We start from the raw sequence: 26045 nt of genomic DNA, 5'->3' as shown, positions 1-26045 counted from the left end.
CAGCTCCATGAGTATTTCACCTGGTCCTGGTGACTTGCAGACATCTAACTTTGTAAATCATTTTAACTTGTTCTTTTCCTATTTTAACTTCTGAATCTACCCCCGTTTTCACTGGCATTCACTGTGTTAGACATCCAATCGCCACAAGCTTCTGATGAAAACTGAAATGAAGACGTTATTAAGAACCTCTGCTACTTCCACATTTTCTGTTCTTGTTTTTCCTTCTTCACTGATCAGTGGGCCTACCCTGTCCTTGGTCTTCCTCTTGCTTCTAAGAGACATTTTCTTTATGTCTCTCGCTGAATTGAGCTCATTGCGCGCCTTGATCTTTCTACTTTTCCCCTACATCCCTGCGTTATCTGTATTTATTCTTTGTAATTTGACCTAGTTTCCACTTTTGATGGAATTCCTTTTTGATTTCGAGATCATGTTAGAACTCCGGGTTAAGCCAGGGAGTCTCCTGCCATTCTTCCTGTCTCCCACGCAGCAGAATAGTTTGCTTTTGTGCTCTTAATAACCTCTCTCCTCGCACCTGCTCCGTCATAAGAGGCCGTGTGGATAAATTGCCAAGTAGCAGCTCTATAGGTCTGGACTGGAACCCGCCCCTGCAAGGCGGGCTGCTGCCCATGCCCTGGTTGTGTGTTGTCACGAGAGCCAGGCCATAGCCGTAGCAGACGCCTGGTGAAATCCTTTGAGGAGATACTGGGTGACCTTTCATTCTGTCTGCCACTGCCACGAACAGCAGTGCTGACTTACTGAACAGCCTTGCCCTGGCTACATAGAAAGCCAGCACCCTCCTGCCACCCCGAGTGTGCAGCCTGCGTCCTCAGCGGACGTCCGAGGCTTGGAAAAGGAGACAGGGAAGTAGGTGTCCTGGGCCGTATGAAACTGGCAAACAGCTGTGTGCGGTCGCAACTGGGCCGTATCCTGGAAGGATACTGTATGGAATCATAAGTCTGAAAGGGACCTGGAGCGGTCATGAGTCCAGTCCCCTGCCCTCCTGGCAGGACCAAGCACCGTCTAGAGCAGGGATCGGTGCCTTTTCAAACCACAGGAGCCAAACGACATTAATGTTCAGAACAAGCAGCCAATAAAGAGCTGGGTAAGAAGGCTCATTGGCAGGGCTGAAAATACACAACGTGACATTACTGATAATTGACAATGATTAACAAGAGCACAAACGAGACCTGGTACTCACAGACTTTATTCCATGGGACTTCTACTGCTGCGTCTTTTTGCACATTTCTTTGAAGTTTACATCATAACCGGTCAAATCAGGCTGTCTTCTGTCAATCTTATGGCAGGGGCTGATGACGTGGGGGTGCAGGAGTCTGCAGGAGTTACCCCAACCCCTGATACGAGGGGCTCAGGGCAGGACATTGGGTGGGGTGTGTGGAGGTGCAGGAATGTTATGGCAGAGAACTGGGGGTTTGAGGGTTCAAGGCAGGGGGCTCAGGGGTATGATGCGCTCAGGGCTGGAGTGGGGGGTGTTATGATACTGCAGCCAGATGGGGGCTGAGCCCCAATTGGGGGCTTCATTTTAAATAAAATAAAATATTTACTTGACTTTCGAGGGCCGGGGGGGATTCTTGATTTACAGTGGGGCAGGGAGCCTTTTTTGGGTCAGGGGGCCACTGAGCCACAGAAAAAAAATCAGTTGGGGACCACACAAGTGAGAAGCAAAACACAAAACCAAACCAACCCCCCCACAAAAAACGCACACAAACCCTTCCAACCCCCCAGCCCTCACTAACATGACCCTTCAGCAGAAGCCAGAAATGAGGGTTCCCTGGGACAGGGGCTGCCAGTGAATGGGATAGGGACGGCAGCAGACGGGGGGGTGAGGTCTGGTAAGGGGGTGGAGGGCAGGGGGGTCTGGCCGGGAGGCGGGGCGAGTGATGGGGCGGGGGGCAAGGGTCTGGCCGGGAGGCGGGGCGAGTGATGGGGCGGGGGGCAAGGGTCTGGCCAGGAGGCGGGGCGAGTGATGGGGCGGGGGGGGTCTGGCCGGGAGGCGGGGCGAGTGATGGGGAGGGGGGGTCTGGCCGGGAGGCGGGGCGAGTGATGGGGCGGGGGGCAGGGGTCTGGCTGGGAGGCGGGGCGAGTGATGGGGCAGGGGGCGGGGGGTCTGTCCGGGAAGCGGGGCGAGTGATGGGGCGGAGGGTTGGGGGGTTTGGCCGGGAGGCGGGGCGAGTGATGGGGCGGGGGGGTCTGGCCGGGAGGCGGGGGCGAGTGATGGGGCAGGGGTCTGGCCGGAGGCGGGGCGAGTGATGGGGCGGGGGGGTCTGGCCGGGAGGCGGGGCGAGTGATGGGGCGGGGGGTCTGGCCGGGAGGCGGGGCGAGTGATGGGGCGGGGGTCTGGCCGGCAGGCGGGGCGAGTGATGGGGCGGGGGGGGTCTGGCCGGGAGGCGGGGCGAGTGATGGGACGGGGGGGTCTGGCCGGGAGGCGGGGCGAGTGATGGGGCGGGGGGTCTGGCCGGGAGGCGGGGCGAGTGATGGGGCGGGGGTCTGGTCGGGAGGCGGGGCGAGTGATGGGGCGGGGGGGTCTGGCCGGGAGGCGGGGCGAGTGAGGGGGCGGGGGGGTCTGGCCGGGAGGCGGGGGCGAGTGATGGGACAGGGGGTGGGAGGGTTTGGCCGGGAGGCGGGGCGAGTGATGGGGCGGGGGGCGGGGGGGTCTGGCCGGGAGGCGGGGCGAGTGATGGGGCGGGGGGTCTGGCCGGGAGGCGGGGCGAGTGATGGGGCAGGGGTCTGGCCGGGAGGCGGGGCGAGTGATGGGGCAGGGGGGTCTGGCCGGGAGGCGGGGGCGAGTGATGGGGCAGGGGGGGTCTGGCCGGGAGGCGGGGCGAGTGATGGGGCGGGGGGTCTGGCCGGGAGGCGGGGCGAGTGATGGGGCGGGGGTCTGGCCGGCAGGTGGGGCGAGTGATGGGGCGGGGGGGGTCTGGCCGGGAGGCGGGGCGAGTGATGGGACGGGGGGGTCTGGCCGGGAGGCGGGGCGAGTGATGGGGCGGGGGGTCTGGCCGGGAGGCGGGGCGAGTGATGGGGCGGGGGTCTGGTCGGGAGGCGGGGCGAGTGATGGGGCGGGGGGGTCTGGCCGGGAGGCGGGGCGAGTGAGGGGGCGGGGGGGTCTGGCCGGGAGGCGGGGCGAGTGATGGGACAGGGGGTGGGAGGGTTTGGCCGGGAGGCGGGGCGAGTGATGGGGCGGGGGGCGGGGGGGTCTGGCCGGGAGGCGGGGCGAGTGATGGGGCGGGGGGTCTGGCCGGGAGGCGGGGCGAGTTATGGGGCGGGGGTCTGGCTGGGAGGCGGGGCGAGTGATGGGGCGGGGGGTCTGGCCGGGAGGCGGGGCGAGTGATGGGGCGGGGGGCGGGGGGGTCTGGCCGGGAGGCGGGGCAAGTGATGGGACGGGGGGCGGGGGGGTCTGGCCGGGAGGCGGGGCGAGTGATGGGGCGGAGGGCGGGGGGGTCTGGCCGGGAGGCGGGGCGAGTGATGGGACGGGGGGCGGGGGGGTCTGGCCAGGAGGCGGGGCGAGTGATGGGACGGGAGGGTCTGGCCGGGAGGCGGGGCGAGTGATGGGGCGGGGGGCGGGGGCTGTGACGTAGTGGGGGTACTTGCTGGGCTGTGGTGACCCCTGCTGCCTGGAGCAAGACCCAGCAGGGAAAGCCTCACTAGGCAGAGGTAAGGACAAACTTGTTGAACCAGTGGCCAGACACCCCCCATGGAGAGGAACAAAGGAAGGTGGATGCTGCCCTGGCTGGGGGGCAGGGCTGGAAGAGGGTTAGTTAGTTCCTGGCTGGAAGGCAGGGAATAAGGAGCTGGGGAGGGGGCTGGGACTCCCCTATCTCAAGGGGGGGCACTGAGGCCTCTTAGCCCCAGTTCCTGTAACCAGATTCCATCTGTGCTGCGCTGAGCTGGAGGAGCAATAAACCACCCTCAATTCCACTGGCTGGTGCAGTCTGTTTGTGCCATTTCGGGGTGCAGGAGACGGGGAACCCCCAACGCGCCGTCACAGGGGGTCTGGCCGGGAGGCGGGGCGAGTGATGGGACGGGGGGGTCTGGCCGGGAGGCGGGGCGAGTGATGGGACGGGGGTCTGGCCGGGAGGCGGGGCGAGTGATGGGACGGGGGGGTCTGGCCGGGAGGCGGGGCGAGTGATGGGACGGGGGGGGGTCTGGCCGGGAGGCGGGGCGAGTGATGGGACGGGGGGGTCTGGCCGGGAGGCGGGGCGAGTGATGGGGCGGGGGGGTCTGGCCGGGAGGCGGGGCGAGTGATGGGGGGGGGGGGGTCTGGCCGGGAGGCGGGGCGAGTGATGGGGCGGGGGGGTCTGGCCGGGAGGCGGGGCGAGTGATGGGGCGGGGGGGTCTGGCTGGGAGGCGGGGCGAGTGATGGGGCGGGGGGGTCTGGCCGGGAGGCGGGGCGAGTGATGGGGCGGGGGGGGTCTGGCCGGGAGGCGGGGCGAGTGATGGGGCGGGGGGGTCTGGCCGGGAGGCGGGGTCTGGCCGGGAGGCGGGGCGAGTGATGGGGCGGGGGGGTCTGGCTGGGAGGCGGGGTCTGGCCGGGAGGCGGGGCGAGTGATTGGGCGGGGGGGTCTGGCCGGGAGGCGGGGTCTGGCCGGGAGGCGGGGCGAGTGATGGGGCGGGGGGGTCTGGCCGGGAGGCGGGGTCTGGCCGGGAGGCGGGGCGAGTGATGGGGTGGGGGGGTCTGGCCGGGAGGCGGGGTCTGGCCGGGAGGCGGGGCGAGTGATGGGGCGGGGGGGTCTGGCCGGGAGGCGGGGTCTGGCCGGGAGGCGGGGCGAGTGATGGGGCGGGGGGGTCTGGCCGGGAGGCGGGGTCTGGCCGGGAGGCGGGGCGAGTGATGGGGCGGGGGGGTCTGGCCGGGAGGCGGGGTCTGGCCGGGAGGCGGGGCGAGTGATGGGGCGGGGGGGTCTGGCCGGGAGGCGGGGTCTGGCCGGGAGGCGGGGCGAGTGATGGGGCGGGGGGGTCTGGCCGGGAGGCGGGGCGAGTGATGGGGCGGGGGGGGTCTGGCCGGGAGGCGGGGCGAGTGATGGGGCGGGGGGGTCTGGCCGGGAGGCGGGGTCTGGCCGGGAGGCGGGGCGAGTGATGGGGCGGGGGGGTCTGGCTGGGAGGCGGGGTCTGGCCGGGAGGCGGGGCGAGTGATGGGGCGGGGGGGTCTGGCCGGGAGGCGGGGTCTGGCCGGGAGGCGGGGCGAGTGATGGGGCGGGGGGGTCTGGCCGGGAGGCGGGGTCTGGCCGGGAGGCGGGGCGAGTGATGGGGCGGGGGGGTCTGGCCGGGAGGCGGGGCGAGTGATGGGGCGGGGGGGTCTGTCCGGGAGGCGGGGCGAGTGATGGGGCGGGGGGGTCTGGCCGGGAGGCGGGGCGAGTGATGGGGGGGGGGGGTCTGGCCGGGAGGCGGGGCGAGTGATGGGGCGGGGGGGTCTGGCCGGGAGGCGGGGCGAGTGATGGGGCGGGGGGGGTCTGGCCGGGAGGCGGGGCGAGTGATGGGGCGGGGGGGTCTGGCCGGGAGGCGGGGTCTGGCCGGGCGGCGGGGCGAGTGATGGGGCGGGGGGTCTGGCTGGGAGGCGGGGTCTGGCCGGGAGGCGGGGCGAGTGATGGGGCGGGGGGGTCTGGCCGGGAGGCGGGGCGAGTGATGGGGCGGGGGGGTCTGGCCGGGAGGCGGGGTCTGGCCGGGAGGCGGGGCGAGTGATGGGGCGGGGGGGTCTGGCCGGGAGGCGGGGCGAGTGATGGGGCGGGGGGGTCTGGCCGGGAGGCGGGGCGAGTGATGGGACGGGGGGGTCTGGCCGGGAGGCGGGGCGAGTGATGGGGGGGGGGGTCTGGCCGGGAGGCGGGGCGAGTGATGGGGCGGGGGGGTCTGGCCGGGAGGCGGGGTCTGGCCGGGAGGCGGGGCGAGTGATGGGGCGGGGGGGGTCTGGCCGGGAGGCGGGGTCTGGCCGGGAGGCGGGGCGAGTGATGGGGCGGGGGGGTCTGGCCGGGAGGCGGGGTCTGGCCGGGAGGCGGGGCGAGTGATGGGGCGGGGGGGGTCTGGCCGGGAGGCGGGGTCTGGCCGGGAGGCGGGGCGAGTGATGGGGCGGGGGGGTCTGGCCGGGAGGCGGGGCGAGTGATGGGGCGGGGGGAGGGGTCTGGCCGGGAGGCGGGGCGAGTGATGGGGCGGGGGGAGGGGTCTGGCCGGGAGGCGGGGTCTGGCCGGGAGGCGGGGCGAGTGATGGGGCGGGGGGGTCTGGCCGGGAGGCGGGGCGAGTGATGGGGCGGGGGGGTCTGGCCGGGAGGCAGGGCGAGTGATGGGGCGGGGGGGTCTGGCCGGGAGGCGGGGTCTGGCCGGGAGGCGGGGCGAGTGATGGGGCGGGGGGGTCTGGCTGGGAGGCGGGGTCTGGCCGGGAGGCGGGGCGAGTGATGGGGGGGGGGTCTGGCCGGGAGGCGGGGTCTGGCCGGGGGGCGGGGCGAGTGATGGGGCGGGGGGGTCTGGCCGGGAGGCGGGGTCTGGCCGGGAGGCGGGGCGAGTGATGGGGCGGGGGGGTCTGGCCGGGAGGCGGGGTCTGGCCGGGAGGCGGGGCGAGTGATGGGGCGGGGAGGTCTGGTCGGGAGGCGGGGTCTGGCCGGGAGGCGGGGCGAGTGATGGGGCGGGGGGGTCTGGTCGGGAGGCGGGGTCTGGCCGGGAGGCGGGGCGAGTGATGGGGCGGGGGGGTCTGGTCGGGAGGCGGGGTCTGGCCGGGAGGCGGGGCGAGTGATGGGGGGGGGGTCTGGCCGGGAGGCGGGGTCTGGCCGGGGGGCGGGGCGAGTGATGGGGCGGGGGGGTCTGGCCGGGAGGCGGGGCGAGTGATGGGGCGGGGGGGGTCTGGCCGGGAGGCGGGGTCTGGCCGGGAGGCGGGGCGAGTGATGGGGCGGGGGGGTCTGGCCGGGAGGCGGGGCGAGTGATGGGGCGGGGGGGTCTGGCCGGGAGGCGGGGCGAGTGATGGGGCGGGGGGGTCTGGCCGGGAGGCGGGGTCTGGCCGGGAGGCGGGGCGAGTGATGGGGCGGGGGGGTCTGGCCGGGAGGCGGGGTCTGGCCGGGAGGCGGGGCGAGTGATGGGGCGGGGGGGAGGGGTCTGGCCGGGAGGCGGGGCGAGTGATGGGGCGGGGGGAGGGGTCTGGCCGGGAGGCGGGGCGAGTGATGGGGCGGGGCGGTCTGGCCGGGAGGCGGGGCGAGTGATGGGGCGGGGGGAGGGGTCGGGCCGGGAGGCGGGGCGAGTGATGGGGCGGGGGGGCGAGGAAGGATTTGCAGGGAAGACTCCAGGGACAGGAATGGGCGCTGGGCGTGGAGCCGCTGGCTGCTTGCTCCCCACGCGCGGAGGGCAGGGAAAGAGCAGCAAGGAGACATCGTTTGCTCCGTTTCTTCCCCGCCCCCCGGATCCGGTGGGGGGCTCGGGGCTCTCTCCCCCGCAGGTACCGGCCCAGACGCAACAGTCTTGCGGGGGGGGGAGGGGCAAGGCTACAGGGCCTGCTGCAGGGGAAGCGGGGGGCGGGGGGCTGAGCTGGGGCTCCAGAAGAGCCATCGCTGGCTTGTGAGCCCCAGGCTACCGCCCCCTGATCTAGGCCATCCCTGACGTGTCCAGCCTGCTCTTCCATATCCCCAGGGCTGGAGATTCCACCCCCCCAGGGCAGTTTATTGCCGTGTTTAACCCCCCGGAGGCAGGGAGTCTCCCCTACTGTCCGACCTGAACCTCCCTGGCTGCAGCTGAAGCCCCTTGCTTCCCGTCTGACCCTCAGAGGCCGAGGGGAACAATGTTTCTCCCCCGTCCTGTGACGCCCTTTCAGATCCCTGCAAACCGCCCTCGGCCCCCCCCTTCTCCTTTCAAAGCCAACGAGCCCCGTTCGGTCGCTGCTGGCCGGGGACGCTGCATCGCAGCCCACAGACCCACACGGCTCCAGCTCTCCAGCTCCGAGCAGCCCAGGGCAGCGGGGAACCCGGACGGGGGCACTGCTCTCCCAGGTCTCTGTGCCCAGAGGCCAGGCCGCTTCCCGCCACTGCCAGCCCCTCCTGGCGCCGCCGTTCTCCTTTCTGTGCTTGCCCCCGGCAGCGCCTGCCACACGTAACACGCCCCAGGGCTCCTTCGACACTGAGCTACGCAGGGACCAGCCAGAGCCAACACGTCTCCTAACCAGGCTCTGCCAGGCCCCTGCCGCTGGCTCGGCTGAGACGCAGCCACACAGCCCAGGCCTGCCCCTCGGCCCGGGCACGCAGCACTGACCTCATGCCATGGCCAGCAGCTCTGCAGGGCAAGGGGCCCAGGGGGGCTCCCACAGTACAAAGGACTGCCCTGCCTCAGTTTCCCCTCTGTGCAGCAGGGAGTGTCTGCATGGCTTCAGCACAGGGGGCAGCTTGCAGGCTGACAAGAGGAAGGGCAAGCAGCCAGCACACTGGGTCGGGGCAGCTCACGCAGGGCCTGGCGTGTGCCCGCCAGGGCTGAGAGGGTGGCCAGGGAATGCCGGCGGGCAGCCATGTGGGACGCCGGGCACCGAACCGCCGGGCTCTCGGCCAGCCGGGCCTGCTCAGGCAGGAGGGGCGGCGCGAGCTCCCGCTCCGGCCCTGCGCTTACCGGATAGGCTGAAGCTGGACTCGTGAAGGTCCCTCATGCCCCCGTGTCGAGTGGCAGGTCGGGTGGGGGTATCTGCAAGTGGAGTCCCCGTCTCCTTTTTCCCAGCATGCACCACCACAGCCACGTCCCCCAGGTAGGGGGTGCGATCCACGCCCCTAAGCTTTAAGCTCTAATGGAGGGAGAGAGAGACACCCGTGAACGCTGGCTGCGCGGTTTGTGCCGAGCCCCCGGCCGGCCCCGCCCCAGCCCCATGGCCACCCCTTGGCCAATCCCACCCCACGGCCACTGCCTGAGCCTCACCTCACTCCTACCCTGCCTCAGCCCGAGCCCACACTGCTGCTGCCTGTACCCCACCTCAACCAGCCACTGCCTATGCCCCACAGCCAGCCTGGACCCTACACTACCCACTGGGGCTGCACAAGGTCTTCGCCCCTCCCCCAAGCCTGAACACTCTGGGACCTAGACATGGAGCAGGGCTGAGGTGGGAGCCCCACTTGCTATGGGGCTGGGCTGGCCTGGGACGGAGCTTCCTCCCCTCCCTGCACAGCACAGGCCCTGCCCCGGGGGAGAGCGCAGGACACTCATGGGCCACAGCCCTGTGGCTGCAGCAGCCCCAGCTGTGACACCGAGCACCCAAGGCAGCCCCCACAGGTGCCTGGGGAGTCTGGGAAATGCCCCGGAGACAACACAGGGTAGAGGAGTGGGGAGAAGGGTACACTAGGGAGTGCGGAGCACTGGGAGAGGCACAGTGTAGGGCAGGGGCACAACATAGGGATGGGGTGCGGCAATCGTGCAGGGCATGTGTGGGGCACAGCAGGACAAAGGGGGCCAGGTGGGGTGGGGGTGCAGGGCATGTGTGGGGCACAGCAGGGGGAAGGGGCCAGGTGGGGTGGGGGTGCAGAGTGTGTTTGGAGAAGGGGAGTCGTGCAGGAGAAGGGTTAGGAGGACGCAGCATGGGGAAGACGTGTAATGTGAAGAAGTGATGCAGTGCAGCAGTAAGGCAAAAGAAGGGGTGCAGTGTGGGGGCAGAGATGCAGCAAGGGAGTAGGGAGTGCAGTGTGGGAGTAGTAGTGCAGTGTGGATACAGTATGAAAAGGGCTCAGTGGGAATTAAGGATTCAGTGTGGGAGTGCAGTATGGGGGAGTAGGGCTGCAGCAGGGGAATAGGAAGTGTAGTGTAGGGGTGCAGTATGGGGGGAGTGGTGCATTGCGGATACAGTATGAGAAGGGTTCAGTGGGGTAGGGAGTGCAGTGCGGGAACAGAAGGGGTGTAGTGGGTAGAGTATGAGAAGGGTTCAGTGGGGGAGGGCGTGTAGTGTGGGCGTAGGAGGGGTGCAGTGTGGATACAGTACGAGACGGGTTCAGTGGGGTAGGGAGTGCAGTGCGGGAACAGAAGGGGTGCAGTGTGGATACAGTATGAGAAGGGTTCAGTGGGGTAGGGAGTGCAGTGAGGGAACAGAAGGAGTGCAATGTGGATACCATACGAGAAGGGTTCAGTGGGGGAGGGTGTGCAGTGCAGGAACAGAAGGGGTGCAGTGTGGATACCATACGAGAAGGGTTCAGTGGGGTAGGGAGTGCAGTGCAGGAACAGAAGGGGTGCAGTGTGGATACCATACGAGAAGGGTTCAGTGGGGTAGGGAGTGCAGTGCGGGAACAGAAGGGGTGCAGTGTGGATACAATAAGAGAAGGATTCAGTAGGGGGAGGGTGTGCAGTGCGGGAACAGAAGGGGTGCAATGTGGATACCATACGAGAAGGGGTCAGTGGGGTAGGAAGTGCAGTGCGGGAACAGAAGGGGTGCAGTGTGGATACCATACGAGAAGGGTTCAGTGAGGTAGGGAGTGCAGTGCGGGAACAGAAGGGGTGCAGTGTGGATACCATACGAGAAGGGTTCAGTGAGGTAGGGAGTGCAGTGCGGGAACAGAAGGGGTGCAGTGTGGATACCATACGAGATGGGTTCAGTGGGGTAGGGAGTGCAGTGCGGGAACAGAAGGGGTGCAGTGTGGATACCATACGAGAACGGTTCAGTGGGGTAGGGAGTGCAGTGCAGGAACAGAAGGGGTGCAGTTGGATACCATACGAGAAGGGTTCAGTGGGGTAGGGAGTGCAGTGCGGGAACAGAAGGGATGCAGTTGGATACCATACGAGAAGGGTTCAGTGGGGGAGGGTGTGCAGTGCGGGAACAGAAGGGGTGCAATGTGGATACCATACGAGAAGGGTTCAGTGAAGTAGGGAGTGCAGTGCGGGAACAGAAGCGGTGCAGTGTGGATACCATATGAGATGGGTTCAGTGGGGGAGGGTGTGCAGTGAGGGAACAGAAGGGGTGCAGTGTGGATACCATATGAGAGGAGTTCAGTGGGGTAGGGAGTGCAGTGCGGGAACAGAAGGGGTGCAGTGTGGATACCATATGAGAAGGGTTCAGTGGGGGAGGGTGTGCAGTGCGGGAACAGAAGGGGTGCAATGTGGATACCATACGAGAACGGTTCAGTGGGGTAGGGAGTGCAGTGCGGGAACAGAAGGGGTTCAGTGTGGATAGCATACGAGAAGGGTTCAGTGGGGGAGGGAGTGCAGTGCGGGAACAAAAGGGGTGCAGTGTGGATAGCATATGAGACGGGTTCAGTGGGGGAGGGTGTGCAGTGCGGGAACAGAAGGGGTGCAATGTGGATACCATACGAGAACGGTTCAGTGGGGTAGGGAGTGCAGTGCGGGAACAGAAGGGGTTCAGTGTGGATAGCATACGAGACGGGTTCAGTGGGGGAGGGTGTGCAGTGCAGGAACAGAAGGGGTGCAGTGTGGTTACCATACGAGAGGAGTTCAGTGTGGTAGGGAGTGCAGTGCGGGAACAGAAGGGGTTCAGTGTGGATAGCATACGAGAAGGGTTCAGTGGGGGAGGGAGTGCAGTGCGGGAACAAAAGGGGTGCAGTGTGGATAGCATATGAGACGGGTTCAGTGGGGGAGGGTGTGCAGTGCGGGAACAGAAGGGGTGCAATGTGGATACCATACGAGAACGGTTCAGTGGGGTAGGGAGTGCAGTGTGGGAACAGAAGGGGTGCAGTGTGGATACTATACGAGAAGGGTTCAGTGGGGTGGGGAGTGCAGTGTGGGGGTGCAGTACAGGGAAAGCAGCAGTGTGGGACAGGGTCACTGTCCTCACAGCCTCCCTTCTCCCCTGCCCACTCAGGCCTGGCTCGGCCCCATCCGGCCCTGGGAATGGCAGCTGGCATGGTGCGTTGGCCCGGGGCACTGCGGGGCCAAGTCTGCCGGCTGCGTCTCCCCCAGGAACCAGCCTCTTACTGGCAGAGGCCAAGAGACGCCCAGAGCGCGAGTGCTCCACAAAGCCCAGGCCAAGGGAGCTGTGAGAGCTGCCCCTGGGGGCAGGCCCCTCTGCAGCCAGGCAGAGCCGAGTCCTCCCACTGCCTCCCCCCCACTGCGAGCCAGTCACTGCAGGCATTAACCATCAGCCCCATGCAGGGATGCGATGCCCGAGGGCCAGGCAAGGAGCATGCAAGAAGCAAGCGCTGGCAGGCAGAACTCCGGGGCCCAGCCCTGGCTCTGTGCGGCCCCTCCCCAGTGCCTCACTCCCACCTGCCTCCTGAGGGTGGGGCGCCCCCTGCTGCCAAGGACGGGAAGCCGCAGGCCAGCAGTGGCCCCTACCCAAGTGGTAAAGCTGAATTGCTACGGAGGAGAAGGGCGGAGCGCCAGCCTGCAGGGACAGAGGCAAAGGGCCCGAGCTACAACTCACAAGGGACACGCCAGGGAGCCAATTGTCGGCAGCTACATGAGGAGCAAGAAGAAGGGGGGCTAACAGCTGACAGCACAGCAGGCGGAGCTGTTTAATGCCCATTTTCCTTCAGTCCTCCTGGAAGGTGAATGGCGACAGGAACTCAGCACCACTAATAGGGACACCAAGGGGGAGAGTGCAAGCCAAGACAGGGCAAGGACGCACACCTCAGACTAGCTAGCAGCATTCGAGTCGGCCGGGCCTGACAAAACTCAGCCTGGAGTCGTAAGGAACTGGTGGCCAGGATCCTGGTACTGGCAGCAATTCTCTGAGAGCTCCTGGAGGACGGGTGGGATCCCAGAGGACTGGGGAAGGGAACATAAGAGCAGCCAGACGGGGTCAGATCAAAGGTCCATCCAGCCCAGGGTCCTGCCTGCCCACAGAGGCCAGTGCCAGAGGCCCCAGAGGGAGGGAACAGACCGGGGAACCATCCAGTGATCCCTCCCCTGTTGCTCATTTCCAGACAAACAGACACTAGGGACACCATTCATTGCCATAGATGGCCCTAACCTCCATGAATCTGTCTAGCTCTTTTGAACCCTGATAAAGTTCTAGACTTGACCACGTCCTCTGGCAAGGAGTTCCACAGGTTGACTGTGCACCGAGTGAAGAAAAACTTCCTTTCTTTGTTTTAAACCTGTTCCCTATTCATTTCATTTGGTGACCCCTAGTTCTTATATTGTGGGAATAAGTAAATCACTTTTCCCACACCAGTCATGATTTTATAGATCTCTATCCTATCGCCCCTTCGTCTCCTCTTTTCTAAGCTAAAAAGTCCAAGTGTTTTTAATCTCTCTTCGTAAGGGACCCGTTCCAAACCCCTCAGCATTTTTGCTGCCCTTTTCTGAATCTTATCTAATGCCAAGATAGCTTATTGAGATGAGGTGACCACATCTGTGCGCAGCATTCAAGCTGTGGGCGTCCCATGGCTGTATAGCGAGGCAATAAGACCGTCTCTGTCTTACCCTCTATCCCTTTTTTAATGCTCCTAATATTCTATTTGCCTTGTTGACCGCCGCTGCTCACTGCGTGGGTTTTCAGAGAACTGTCCACGATGACTCCAAGATCTCTCGAGTAGCTGTAGCTGAATTAGTCCCCATCGTATTGTACATATAGTTGGGATGATTTTTTCCAACGTGCATTACTTCGCATTTGTCAACATTACATTTCATTTGTCATTTCGTCGCCCAATCACTTCATTTGGTGAGAGCTTTGTGACGCTCTGCACAGTCGCTTTGGGCTTAACGATCTTGAGCAGTTTGGTGTCATCTGCAGATGTTGCCACCTCCCTGTTCACCCCTTTCTGCAGATCACTGATGAATAAGTTGAACAGGATGAGTCCCAGGACAGAGCCTAGAGGACCCCCCTAGTTACCTCTCTGCACTCGGAAAACGGACCATTGATTCCCACCCTTTGTTTCCTGCCTTTCTACCAGTTAGCAGCCAATGAGAGGACCTCCCTCTTAGCCCATGGCAATTTACTTTGCTTAAGAGCCTGTGGTGAGGGACCTTGTCCAAGGCTCTCTGGAAATCTAAGTGCACTATATCTACCGCATCCCCCTTGTCCACATGTTTGCTCACCCCCTCAAAGAACTCTAGTAGATTAAAAAAACAACCACTGGTCTGGTAGCACTTTAATGACTAACAAAACATGTCGATGGGATCATGAGCTTCCGTGGGTGCAGCCCACTTCTTCATGTGCCCACGAAAGCTCATGATCCCATCGACATGTTTTGTTGGTCTATAAAGTGCTACCAGACCATTCATTGTTTTTTCCTGTACAGACTAACTTGGCTACCCCTGAAGTTTCTAGTAGATTAGTAAGGCAGGATTTCCCTTTACAGAACCTGTGTTGACTTTCTCCCAACAAATTCTATTCATCCATGTGTCTGACAATTGTATTCTTTACTATAGTTTCAACTAATTTGCCCGGTACTGACGTTAGACTTACCGGTCTGTAATTGCCAGGATCATCTCTAGAGCCCGTTTTAAACATTGGTGTCACATTAGCTGTCTCCCAGTCATTAGGTACGGAAGCCGATTTAAAGGACAGGCTACAAACCACAGATAATAGTTCCACAATTTCACATTTGAGTTCTTTCATAATTCTTGGGTGAATGCCGGTGACTTGTTACTGTCAGTTTATCAATTTGTTCCAAAACCTCCTCTAATGACACCTCAGTCTGGGACAATTCCTCAGATTTGTCACCTAAAAAGAATGGCTCAGGTTTGGGAATCTCCCCAATATCCTCGGCCATGAAGACTGAAGCAAAGAATTCATTTAGCTTCTGCACAATGACTTTATCGTCTGTGAGTGCTCCTTTAGCATCTCGATCGTCCAAGGGCCCCCCGGTTGGTTAGCCGGCTTCCTGCTTCTATTGCACTTAAACATTTTGCTATTATGTTTTGAATGTTTTACTAGCTGCTCTTCAAACTCCATTTTGGCTTTTCTTATATTTTTACTCTTAATTTGACAGAGATTATGATCTTTTCTATTTTCCTCACTAGAATTTGACTTCCACTTTTTAAGGGACGTCTTTTTATCTCTCACTGCTTCTTTTACTTGGTTGTTAAGCCATGGTGGCACTTTTTTTGGTTTTCTTCCTGTGTCTTTTAATTTGGAGCATACATTTAAGTTGGGCCTCTATTATATTGTCTTAGGGTATGTCTACACTACACAGTTAATTCGAAATAACAGCCGCCATAGCATCTACACAGGCAAACCGCTATTTCGAAATTAATTTGAAATAGCGGAGCACTTAATTCGCATTTGGTAACCCTCATTCTACGAGAAGTAACACCAAATTCGAAATAGCTATTTGGAATGAAGTGCTGTGTAGACACTTAATTCGAAATAGGGGGCCTCCAGCCCTTCCCAGGGAGCCCTGGTGGCCACTCTGGGCACAACCAGGAAAACTTACTCTCCTCTACCCCAGACCCGGGGCCATTAAAGGGGTAGACCCTGGCCATAGGGCCTGTACCAGCTCCAAGCCTGCCAGCCCAGAGCCAGCAGTGGCCACCGGGGCCCCGACCCAGTGGCCCCAAAACATGAGCCAGCAAGCCACTGGCCGCCAGCCCTCCACCGCTCCCCAGGAGCAGTCTGCCAGCTTGCAGGAGCCTGACGGGCTGGAGAAGGCGGGCGCCTTCCTGTTCTAGGTTGGAGTTCATGGACCTTATTCAGGTTTGGGGGGATGCCCCCAACATCCATGATCTCTACATGAGACAGAGGAACGCGGCCGTCTATGGCAGGAGAGCTGCCAGCCTGGCCACCAAACGCCACATGCGAACCCAGGAGCAGGTTTGCATGAAAATCAAGTTGGTCTGGCGAGACCCCCAACCCTGGGCCCTGAGCTTCCCCTCCCCCTTCTTCCCCTTGCTTCCCCCTCCCCTCTCCCATCGTCTCTCTTCCCTTCTCCCACCTCCTTTTCCCAGTCTCCCCAGAGGTTCATCCCCCCCGTTTTGTTCGATAAACCCAGTTTCTATTTTTGAACATACGTGTCTCTTGTTTGACATCAGGAAGGGGGGCTAGGGAGGGGTAAGTGGAAGGAGGTGAGGGAGGAATGGGGCACGAGCCCCCGGTGTGGAGGACCAGGGAGGCTCTTAGTGCTCCTCAGGGTGGACGCTCTCCCGCAGGGCCTCCTGGATCCTGACAGCCCCCCCAATGGCTCCCCCGGATGGCAGCCTGCAGCAAGTGCAGCTGAGCTGATGGCAACAACCCCACCAGACGCACCAGCATGCCCAGGGGCAGCTCTGGCTCCATGGGGCCGAGTGCTGTGGTGTCCCGAGTGCGGGCACTAAGAGCACTCCAAGCCAGGACTGCTTTGCTGTCCCTCATCGAGGTAGACAAGCAAGCGGGGAACCCTGAGAACTGTCTGTCCGGGGTAGGGCCCCTTTAAGCACGGAGCTCAGTTAGCCTCAGGCAGCAGCCCCACACACTAAGTCCTAACCTGACGCCCTGCCGGCACTGGTTCCGGCCAGCCTTAACTTCGGTTCAGGGTCCACTCAGTGTGGACGCGCTATTTCGAAATAGTTTTTGTGTATAGATGTGTTATTTTGAATTAGCTTAAATCGAATTAACTATTTCAAATTAAGTTAATTCGAAATAGCGCTGTAGTGTAGACATACCCTTAGAAAAGTATCCATGCAGAGATTTTACTTTTGTCACTGTGTCTCTTAATTTAATTAACCTCTTCATTTGCATGTAGTTCCCCTTTCTACAATTAAATGCCACAGTGTTGGGCTGCCGAGGTGTTTTTCCCCACCACAGGGATGTTCGATTTTATTACATTATGGTCACTATTTCCATGTGGTCCAATTATATTTACCCCTTGGACCAGACTGTGCTCCACTTAGGACTAAATCAACACTTGCCTCTGCCCTTGTGGGTTCCAGACCCAGCTGCTCCAAGGAGCAGTCGTTTAACGTATCAAGAAATTTTAGCTCTGCCTCCTGGCCCGAGGTGACGTGCACCCGTCGATATGGGGATAGTTGAAGCCCCCCCACTATTACTGAGTTTTTTATTTTGATTTTATTTATCTCCCTTAGCATTTCATAGTCACTATCACTGCCCTGAGCAGTTGGCCGATAATCTATCCCTACTGCTATGTTCTTATTACTGGAGCATGGAATTATTATCCAGAGAGATTCTATGGAACAGTTTGGCTCATTTAAGATTTTTACTTCATTTGATTCTACATTTTCTTTCATGTATAGCGCCCCTCTCCCACCAGCACAACCTGCTCTGTCCTTCCGATACATTTTGTACCCTGGTATGACTGTGTCCTATTGATTGTCCTCACTCTACCAAATTCCCGTAATGCCTGCTGTATCAATATCCTCCTTTGAAACTAGGCACTCGAGTTCACCCATTTTACTATTTAGACTTCTGGAATTTGTGTATCAGCACTTTAAAAACTTGTCACTATTTATCTGTCTGCCATTTCCTGATGTTAGGCTCTTTCATTTGATTGTCTCTCATCTGATCTAACCCATACTTCTCTCCACCTGACTAGAACATAGAGCATCTCTGTTTAATAGAACCTCCCCTAAGAGATGTCTCTATCCGATCTCTGTGCTCCTCCACACCAGTGGGCCTTCTCCCAGACCTTAATTTAAAAACTGCTCAACCGCCGTTTTAATGTTAAGTGCCAGCAGTCTGGCTCCATTTTGGTTTAGGTGGAGCCCGTCCTTCCTGTACAGGCTCCCCCATCCCAGAAGCATCCCCAGTTCCTAATCAATCTAAACCCCTCCTCTCTACACCATCGTCTCGTCCACACATTGAGACTCTGAAGCTCTGCCTGCCTACTTGGCCCTGCGCATGGAACTGGAGGTATTTCAGAGAACGCTACCATAGGGTTCCTGTATTTCAGTCTCTTTCCTAGCAGCCTAAATTTGGTCTCCAGAACCTCTCTCCTACCCTTCCCTACGTCATTGGTACCTACATGCACCACGACCACCGGCTCCTCCCCAGCACTACACAGAGATCTATCTGGCTGTTTCAAGAGATCCGCAACCTTTGCACCAGGCAGGCAGGTCGCCATGCGGTTCTCCCGGTCATCGCAAACCCAGCTGCCTATGTTTCTAATGCCCATTGCTAACACCCGCCTTTGCCTAATGACTAGAGTTCCCTCCCCCAGAGAGGTATCCTCCGTGTGAGAGGATCCCACAACATCCTGTGGAAGGAGGGTCCCAGCTGTGGGATCATTTCCCTCTGCGGCAGTTGGCTGTTCTTCCCTGAGCCTTTCCCCTCCTCAGCAGCACAGGGGCTGAGAGACCCGGAGGTGGGACACTTCTACAGTGGCCCGGAAAGCCTCATCCACGTACCTCTCGGCCTCCCTCCGCTCCTCCAGTTCAGCCCCCCTGGCCTCCAAAGCCCAGACGCAGTCTGAGGGCCAGGAGCTCCTTGCACCGAATGCACACGTACCCCACCCGCCCACAGGGCAGGGACTCATACACGCTACTCTGGGTGCAATCAGCAGGACACCCCCACGCTGCTGCTGGGCTTCCCCCTGCATTCTCTCCTGCAGAGAATTAGATTCTTGACAGGGTTTCTATATAAATCAGGTAGTTTGGATTTAGGGGCAGCCCCGAGCGCAAGACACCCCTAGGAGAGGCAGGGCCAGGCGAGCGAGGAGAGCAGCAAGACCCAGGCCTGGGAAAAGGCGACTGAGGGGGACCTGGCGAGCCCTCCTCTCTGCTGGGGCTATTCTAGGAGGGCAGGGAGGGGCTGCTCACCAGCAGCAGGCTGGGCAGGAAGAAGAGTGGGGCTCGCCGTCAGGGACCACGGCCCCGCTGGGGACCTGCGCCCGAGGGAGGCTGTGTCGGCCTGGCCCAGGAGGGTCAAACCCATCAGGGTGGCCCTGCCTCAGTGCAGGGGGCTGGACGTGGCGACCTCGCAGAGCCCCACCCGCCCCATGGGACTAGGATTCCGTGCCAGGCTGTGACTGGAGGGACCAGCTGGCAGCCCCATGAGCCACAGTGGCTCGGAGGGGAAGCCGACACCTGGAGCTGCAGCCCCTGAGCTGGAGGGGGTCAGAGGAGAGGGGGGAGGCAGTGGGGGATGAAGGACGGAGGGCAGGGACCCGGGAGCTGCGGAGAGGCAGGCCTGGGGAGAAGTGACACCGCGTGATGAGAGAGCATGGCAGGGCCTTTCCTCAGGCAAAGGAGGCCCCAGGCCTGCTCCCTTCACACCCCCTGGGCCCACGGGGACCCAGCTGCTCGCCGACCGCTGAGTTAGGGGCCGGATGGGCCCATTCAGCCTGGTCTGCTCCCCAGGGAGCCCTCATGGGCCTCACAGCCGGGGGAGGCCTGGAGCCGCTCTCAGTGACGCGCGACTTCCCTCCTGAGCAGGTGGGTGGCTGGCCGCGGGGCCTGTGTAAGCAACCTGCTGCAGGCCTTGTGCTGCCATTCGAGGGCTGTTCCCTGGCTCGGGCCAGGTGACAGACCAGCCGGGGCTTGGGGGACAGGCCTCAGCCCAACAGAGGGGTCACAGCAGAGCTGCGGGCACACAGCATGCACCAGAGTGGGAACACGCAGACCTGGTGCTCCGCCAGGGCCAGTCCCACCCCCACTGAGCAGAGGGGAAAACCGCGCCTGGAGGCTGAAGAGCAGCGTGTCAGAGCCCCCAAGGCTCAGAGAAGGCCAGACTGACGCAAACCAACCCGGCTCAGGGACGGCAGAACCGCCAGAAAAGAAACCAACAGGAAAATAAAGCCGAAGCTCAGAACTGCAGCCCCGGGACACGACAGGAGCCCTGCAGCCAGCAGAGAGGAGGAAGCACGGACCAGCAAGTGTCCAGGTCCCGGTCCGTCCCTGGCAGAGGGGTAGCGCTCTCCATCCTGCGTGAGCCCAAGCACTCGGGCAGCGTTCTGTGCTCCCTCGGGAGCGCCTGACATGAGGAGGGGACTCAGGCCCCTCTGGGAGCTGGCCAAGGAGCTGGCCCAGGACAGCTGGATTTTCATGCGCCTGGAAGCCCAGGGGAGGTTCCCAAGGACGGGGAGAAAGGCGACTTGTTAAGAATGGGGAGTGGGGGAGCTGGGCAACCACAGACCTGTGAGGCCTAGAGAATGGAGCCACCCACCCAGGAGTCGGTTAACGAATTAAAGGAGGGCAATATGACGAAGGCCAAATCCACTGGGGACCTTAAATCTCGGTTAATTGAATAGTCGATTAACTGCATGGTGGCGGCGCGTCAGGGACCCCCCATCCTGCACCCATCTCCAGCGAGATGAGACTCCGCCAGGCAGTAGAACAGAGGGGTTATTGCTTCTCCAGGACACACACGTCTGTGCTGGCCTGGACAGGAGGAGTCAGGGGCTGGCAGCCCTAGACCCCTCGGGGCAGGGGGGCCTAGGCCCCTGAACTCCCAGCACCAGGCTTAGTCTCTTCTCTCCATGGTTTTCCAGCCAAAAGCTGCCCAGCTCCCAGGCCCTGCCCCCAGCCAGGTGGCGTCTCCACCTCCCTCCCTTTGTCTCTCCCTGGGAAGAGCCTTGTTACCTGCCCAGGCTGGGACTGGGTGTCTGGGCCCATCCACGTGTGGGTGAGTCAGTGGGAATCTCACAGCCCAGCGCAGGGGGACCCCGGGTCACAGCGCACCCCCCCCCACTACGTCCCATCTCTCCCCCTCCGAGAGCAAACTGAGCCGGGTCACAGCGCACCCCCCCCCACTACGTCCCATCTCTCCCCCTCCGAGAGCAAACTGAGCCGGGTCACAGCGCACCCCCCCCCACTACGTCCCATCTCTCCCCCTCCGAGAGCAAACTGAGCCGGGTCACAGCGCACCCCCCCCACTACGTCCCATCTCTCCCCTTCCGAGAGCAAACTGAGCCGGGTCACAGCGCACCCCGCCCCCCACTACGTCCCATCTCTCCCCTTCCGAGAGCAAACTGAGCCGGGTCACAGCGCAGCCCCCCCCCACTACGTCCCATCTCTCCCCCTCCGAGAGCAAACTGAGCCGGGTCACAGCGCACCCCCCCCACTACGTCCCATCTCTCCCCCTCCGAGAGCAAACTGAGCCGGGTCACAGCGCACCCCCCCCCCCACTACGTCCCATCTCTCCCCCTCCGAGAGCAAACTGAGCCGGGTCACAGCACAGCCCCCCCCCACTACGTCCCATCTCTCCCCCTCCGAGAGCAAACTGAGCCGGGTCACAGCACACCCCCCCCCCACTACGTCCCATCTCTCCCCCTCCGAGAGCAAACTGAGCCGGGTCACAGCGCACCCCCCCCACTACGTCCCATCTCTCCCCCTCCGAGAGCAAACTGAGCCGGGTCACAGCGCACCCCCCCCCACTACGTCCCATCTCTCCCCCTCCGAGAGCAAACTGAGCCGGGTCACAGCGCACCCCCCCCACTACGTCCCATCTCTCCCCCTCCGAGAGCAAACTGAGCCGGGTCACAGCGCACCCCCCCCCCCACTACGTCCCATCTCTCCCCCTCCGAGAGCAAACTGAGCCGGGTCACAGCGCACCCCCCCCCCCACTACGTCCCATCTCTCCCCCTCCGAGAGCAAACTGAGCCGGGTCACAGCGCACCCCCCCCCCCACTACGTCCCATCTCTCCCCCTCCGAGAGCAAACTGAGCCGGGTCACAGCGCACCCCCCCCCCCACTACGTCCCATCTCTCCCCCTCCGAGAGCAAACTGAGCCGGGTCACAGCGCACCCCCCCCCCCCCACTACGTCCCATCTCTCCCCCTCCCAGAGCAAACTGAGCCGGGTCACAGCGCACCCCCCCCCACTACGTCCCATCTCTCCCCCTCCGAGAGCAAACTGAGCCGGGTCACAGCGCACCCCCCCCCCACTACGTCCCATCTCTCCCCCTCCGAGAGCAAACTGAGCCGGGTCACAGCGCACCCCCCCCCCACTACGTCCCATCTCTCCCCCTCCGAGAGCAAACTGAGCCGGGTCACAGCGCACCCCCCCCCCACTACGTCCCATCTCTCCCCCTCCGAGAGCAAACTGAGCCGGGTCACAGCGCACCCCCCCCCCCACTACGTCCCATCTCTCCCCCTCCGAGAGCAAACTGAGCCGGGTCACAGCGCACCCCCCCCACTACGTCCCATCTCTCCCCCTCCGAGAGCAAACTGAGCCGGGTCACAGCGCACCCCCCCCCCACTACGTCCCATCTCTCCCCCTCCGAGAGCAAACTGAGCCGGGTCACAGCGCACCCCCCCCCCCACTACGTCCCATCTCTCCCCCTCCAAGAGCAAACTGAGCCGGGTCACAGCGCACCCCCCCCACTACGTCCCATCTCTCCCCCTCCAAGAGCAAACTGAGCCGGGTCACAGCGCACCCCCCCCCCACTACGTCCCATCTCTCCTCCTCCAAGAGCAAACTGAGCCGGGTCACAGCGCACCCCCCCCCCCACTACGTCCCATCTCTCCCCCTCCGAGAGCAAACTGAGCCGGGTCACAGCGCACCCCCCCCCCACTACGTCCCATCTCTCCCCCTCCGAGAGCAAACTGAGCCGGGTCACAGCGCACACCCCCCCACTACGTCCCATCTCTCCCCCTCCAAGAGCAAACTGAGCCGGGTCACAGCGCACCCCCCCCCACTACGTCCCATCTCTCCCCCTCCGAGAGCAAACTGAGCCGGGTCACAGCGCACCCCCCCCACTACGTCCCATCTCTCCCCCTCCAAGAGAGCGACAACAGCTGTGTGATAGGAATGGGGCAAGTGTGCAGCTGTGCAGTCACCAGTGTGTAAGGCTTGGGGGAAGAATGTGGCCCTGCAGTCACTAGAGTGTGATAGGCACGGGGGTGGTGTGTGGCTGTGCGGTCACTAGTGTGTGATAGGCACGGGGGTGGTGTGTGGCTGTGCGGTCACTAGAGTATGATAGGCACGGGGGTGGTGTGTGGCTGTGCGGTCACTAGTGTGTGATAGGCATGGAGGAGGCATGTGGCTGTGCGGTCACTAGAGTGTGATAGGCACGGGGGTGGTGTGTGGCTGTGCGGTCACTAGAGTGTGATAGGCACGGGGGTGGTGTGTGGCTGTGCAGTCACTAGAGTGTGATAGGCACGGGGGTGGTGTGTGGCTGTGCGGTCACTAGAGTGTGATAGGCACGGGGGTGGTGTGTGGCTGTGCAGTCACTAGTGTGTGATAGGCACGGGGGTGGTGTGTGGCTGTGCAGTCACTAGTGTGTGATAGGCACGGGGGTGGTGTGTGGCTGTGCAGTCACTTGTGTGTGATAGGCACGGGGGTGGTGTGTGGCTGTGCAGTCACTAGTGTGTGATAGGCACGGGGGTGGTGTGTGGCTGTGCAGTCACTTGTGTGTGATAGGCACGGGGGTGGTGTGTGGCTGTGCAGTCACTAGTGTGTGATAGGCACGGGGGTGGTGTGTGGCTGTGCGGTCACTAGAGTATGATAGGCACGGGGGTGGTGTGTGGCTGTGCGGTCACTAGAGTGTGATAGGCACGGGGGTGGTGTGTGGCTGTGCAGTCACTAGTGTGTGATAGGCACGGGGGTGGTGTGTGGCTGTGCAGTCACTAGAGTGTGATAGGCACGGGGGTGGTGTGTGGCTGTGCAGTCACTAGAGTGTGATAGGCACGGGGGTGGTGTGTGGCTGTGCAGTCACTAGAGTGTGATAGGCACGGGGGTGGTGTGTGGCTGTGCAGTCACTAGTGTGTGATAGGCACGGGGGTGGTGTGTGGCTGTGCGGTCACTAGTGTGTGATAGGCACGGGGGTGGTGTGTGGCTGTGCAGTCACTAGAGTGTGATAGGCACGGGGGTGGTGTGTGGCTGTGCGGTCACTAGAGTGTGATAGGCACGGGGGTGGTGTGTGGCTGTGCAGTCACTAGAGTGTGATAGGCACGGGGGTGGTGTGTGGCTGTGCAGTCACTAGAGTGTGATAGGCACGGGGGTGGTGTGTGGCTGTGCAGTCACTAGTGTGTGATAGGCACGGGGGTGGTGTGTGGCTGTGCAGTCACTAGTGTGTGATAGGCACGGGGGTGGTGTGTGGCTGTGCAGTCACTAGTGTGTGATAGGCACGGGGGTGGTGTGTGGCTGTGCAGTCACTAGTGTGTGATAGGCACGGGGGTGGTGTGTGGCTGTGCGGTCACTAGTGTGTGATAGGCACGGGGGTGGTGTGTGGCTGTGCAGTCACTAGTGTGTGATAGGCACGGGGGTGGTGTGTGGCTGTGCAGTCACTAGAGTGTGATAGGCACGGGGGTGGTGTGTGGCTGTGCAGTCACTAGTGTGTGATAGGCACGGGGGTGGTGTGTGGCTGTGCAGTCACTAGAGTGTGATAGGCACGGGGGTGGTGTGTGGCTGTGCGGTCACTAGAGTGTGATAGGCACGGGGGTGGTGTGTGGCTGTGCAGTCACTAGTGTGTGATAGGCACGGGGGTGGTGTGTGGCTGTGCAGTCACTAGTGTGTGATAGGCACGGGGGTGGTGTGTGGCTGTGCGGTCACTAGTGTGTGATAGGCACGGGGGTGGTGTGTGGCTGTGCGGTCACTAGTGTGTGATAGGCACGGGGGTGGTGTGTGGCTGTGCAGTCACTAGTGTGTGATAGGCACGGGGGTGGTGTGTGGCTGTGCAGTCACTAGAGTGTGATAGGCACGGGGGTGGTGTGTGGCTGTGCAGTCACTAGTGTGTGATAGGCACGGGGGTGGTGTGTGGCTGTGCAGTCACTAGTGTGTGATAGGCACGGGGGTGGTGTGTGGCTGTGCAGTCACTAGTGTGTGATAGGCACGGGGGTGGTGTGTGGCTGTGCAGTCACTAGTGTGTGATGGGCACGGGGGTGGTGTGTGGCTGTGCGGTCACTAGTGTGTGATAGGCATGGTGATAACTATTTGGGGTGACACCGCATCTCACTCTGGCCTGGCACAGCTAGGGTGCAGACCCAAGCCTGTAGTCAAGAGCATCTTGTGGCCAGTGGGGCCTGCGAGGCGCCTTGGCTCAGCCGCAGCAGGGTGGGGAATAGAAAGCCACCACGCGCTTGGCGGATGCTCTGCAGCCATGAGCGATGGGAGTGACTGGGGCTGGAGCGAGTGCTGGGGCTGGCGGGGGGCATGCCAGAGCCTGGCTGCCGGGAGTGCTGTGCCGGCAGGGGCAGTGAGAGTGCCCGTGTGAAGGCAGCTCATAGGGGGCTTTGCTGGGAGGTTGCAGGGGCCCAGCCCTGGAGTGGCGGGGAAGTCACACAGCGGCGTGTGTGCCGGCAGGAGGACTTTGGGGGGAGGGTTGTGCCCAGGAGCCACTGAGGGTGGTTGGCGAGGGGGCAGGGCGGGGTGCTACAGCCCCTGACTGGAGACCTTCCCAAACAGGCCACACACCAGTCACACCGAGCGCTTCAGCTGCCTGCCTGGCCAGCCAGAAACCTCACAAGCAAAGCCCCTCAAACCCCAGCAATATCCGTGTCCCAAACAGCCCCGGGCCTGACACACAGCTGAGGGGTTTTTGAACCAAATCTCACCTACCCTGAACAGATTCTTCCAGTTCTAAGAAACCAGCCACAGGTCCCGATCAACTTACTCTCTGGACCTTACGCACGAACCACGCTGAGCCAGTCCTTTAGCATCGAAAGGTTTATTAATTATTATTATTATTAAAAGAAAGAAAAGCGGGAGAGTGAGGTTGTTACAGGATCCTACATGACATGCCTCGAATCTCCCAGGTCTCAGTACAGGCTTGCAGCAGAGATGTTACAGCTGTTGGCTTAGAAGCTTCTATGATGAGGTAACTGGCTCGGTGGACATGGGGAAGTCAGTGGATGTGATATACATTGACTTTAGCAAGGCTTTTGATACGGTCTCCCACAATATTCTTGCCAGCAAGTTAAGGGAATGTGGATTGGATAAATGGACGGTAAGATGGATAGAAAGCTGGCTAGACTGTCGGGCCCAGTGGGTAGTGATCAATGGTTCGATGTCAGGATGGCGGTCGGTTTCTAGCAGAGTGCCCCAAGGTTCGGTTCTAGGACCAGTTTTGTTCAATATCTTTATGACTGACCTGGCTGAGGGGATGGATTGCACCCTCAGCAAGTTTGTGGATGACACTAAGCTGGGGGGAGAGGTATAGAATCATAGAATCATAGACTAATAAGACTGGAAGGGACCTCAAGAGGTCATCGAGTCCAGCCCCCCGCCCTCAAGGCAGGACCAAGCTCCGTCTACACCATCCCTGACAGATGTCTATCTAACCTGTTCTTAAATATCTCCAGAGAGGGAGATTCCACCACCTCCCTTGGCAATTTATTC

The 26045-nt window shown here is 62.0% G+C and overlaps 1 protein-coding gene across 5 annotated transcripts in view; it reads right to left on the bottom strand.

The window, feature by feature from the left end:
- DPYSL5 (dihydropyrimidinase like 5) overlaps positions 1-26045 on the bottom strand; it is a 94741-nt gene that overhangs the window by 7423 nt on the left and 61273 nt on the right. For 4 of the 5 annotated variants that reach the window (XM_075914553.1, XM_075914552.1, XM_075914554.1 and 1 more), the window contains one exon: positions 8578-8746. The exons of the other annotated variant lie outside the window; for it this stretch is intronic. In XM_075914553.1, coding sequence (XP_075770668.1) covers positions 8578-8746 — 169 coding nt within the window. The remainder of the gene's footprint in view (positions 1-8577; positions 8747-26045) is intronic. 5 annotated transcript variants of the gene reach the window in all.

This window comes from Pelodiscus sinensis, unplaced genomic scaffold, assembly GCF_049634645.1.
Source record: "Pelodiscus sinensis isolate JC-2024 unplaced genomic scaffold, ASM4963464v1 ctg104, whole genome shotgun sequence".
NCBI classification, from domain to species: domain Eukaryota; kingdom Metazoa; phylum Chordata; order Testudines; family Trionychidae; genus Pelodiscus; species Pelodiscus sinensis.
The sequence above is the reverse complement of the archived record's forward strand: the minus strand, read 5'-3'. Positions and strand labels throughout refer to the sequence as shown.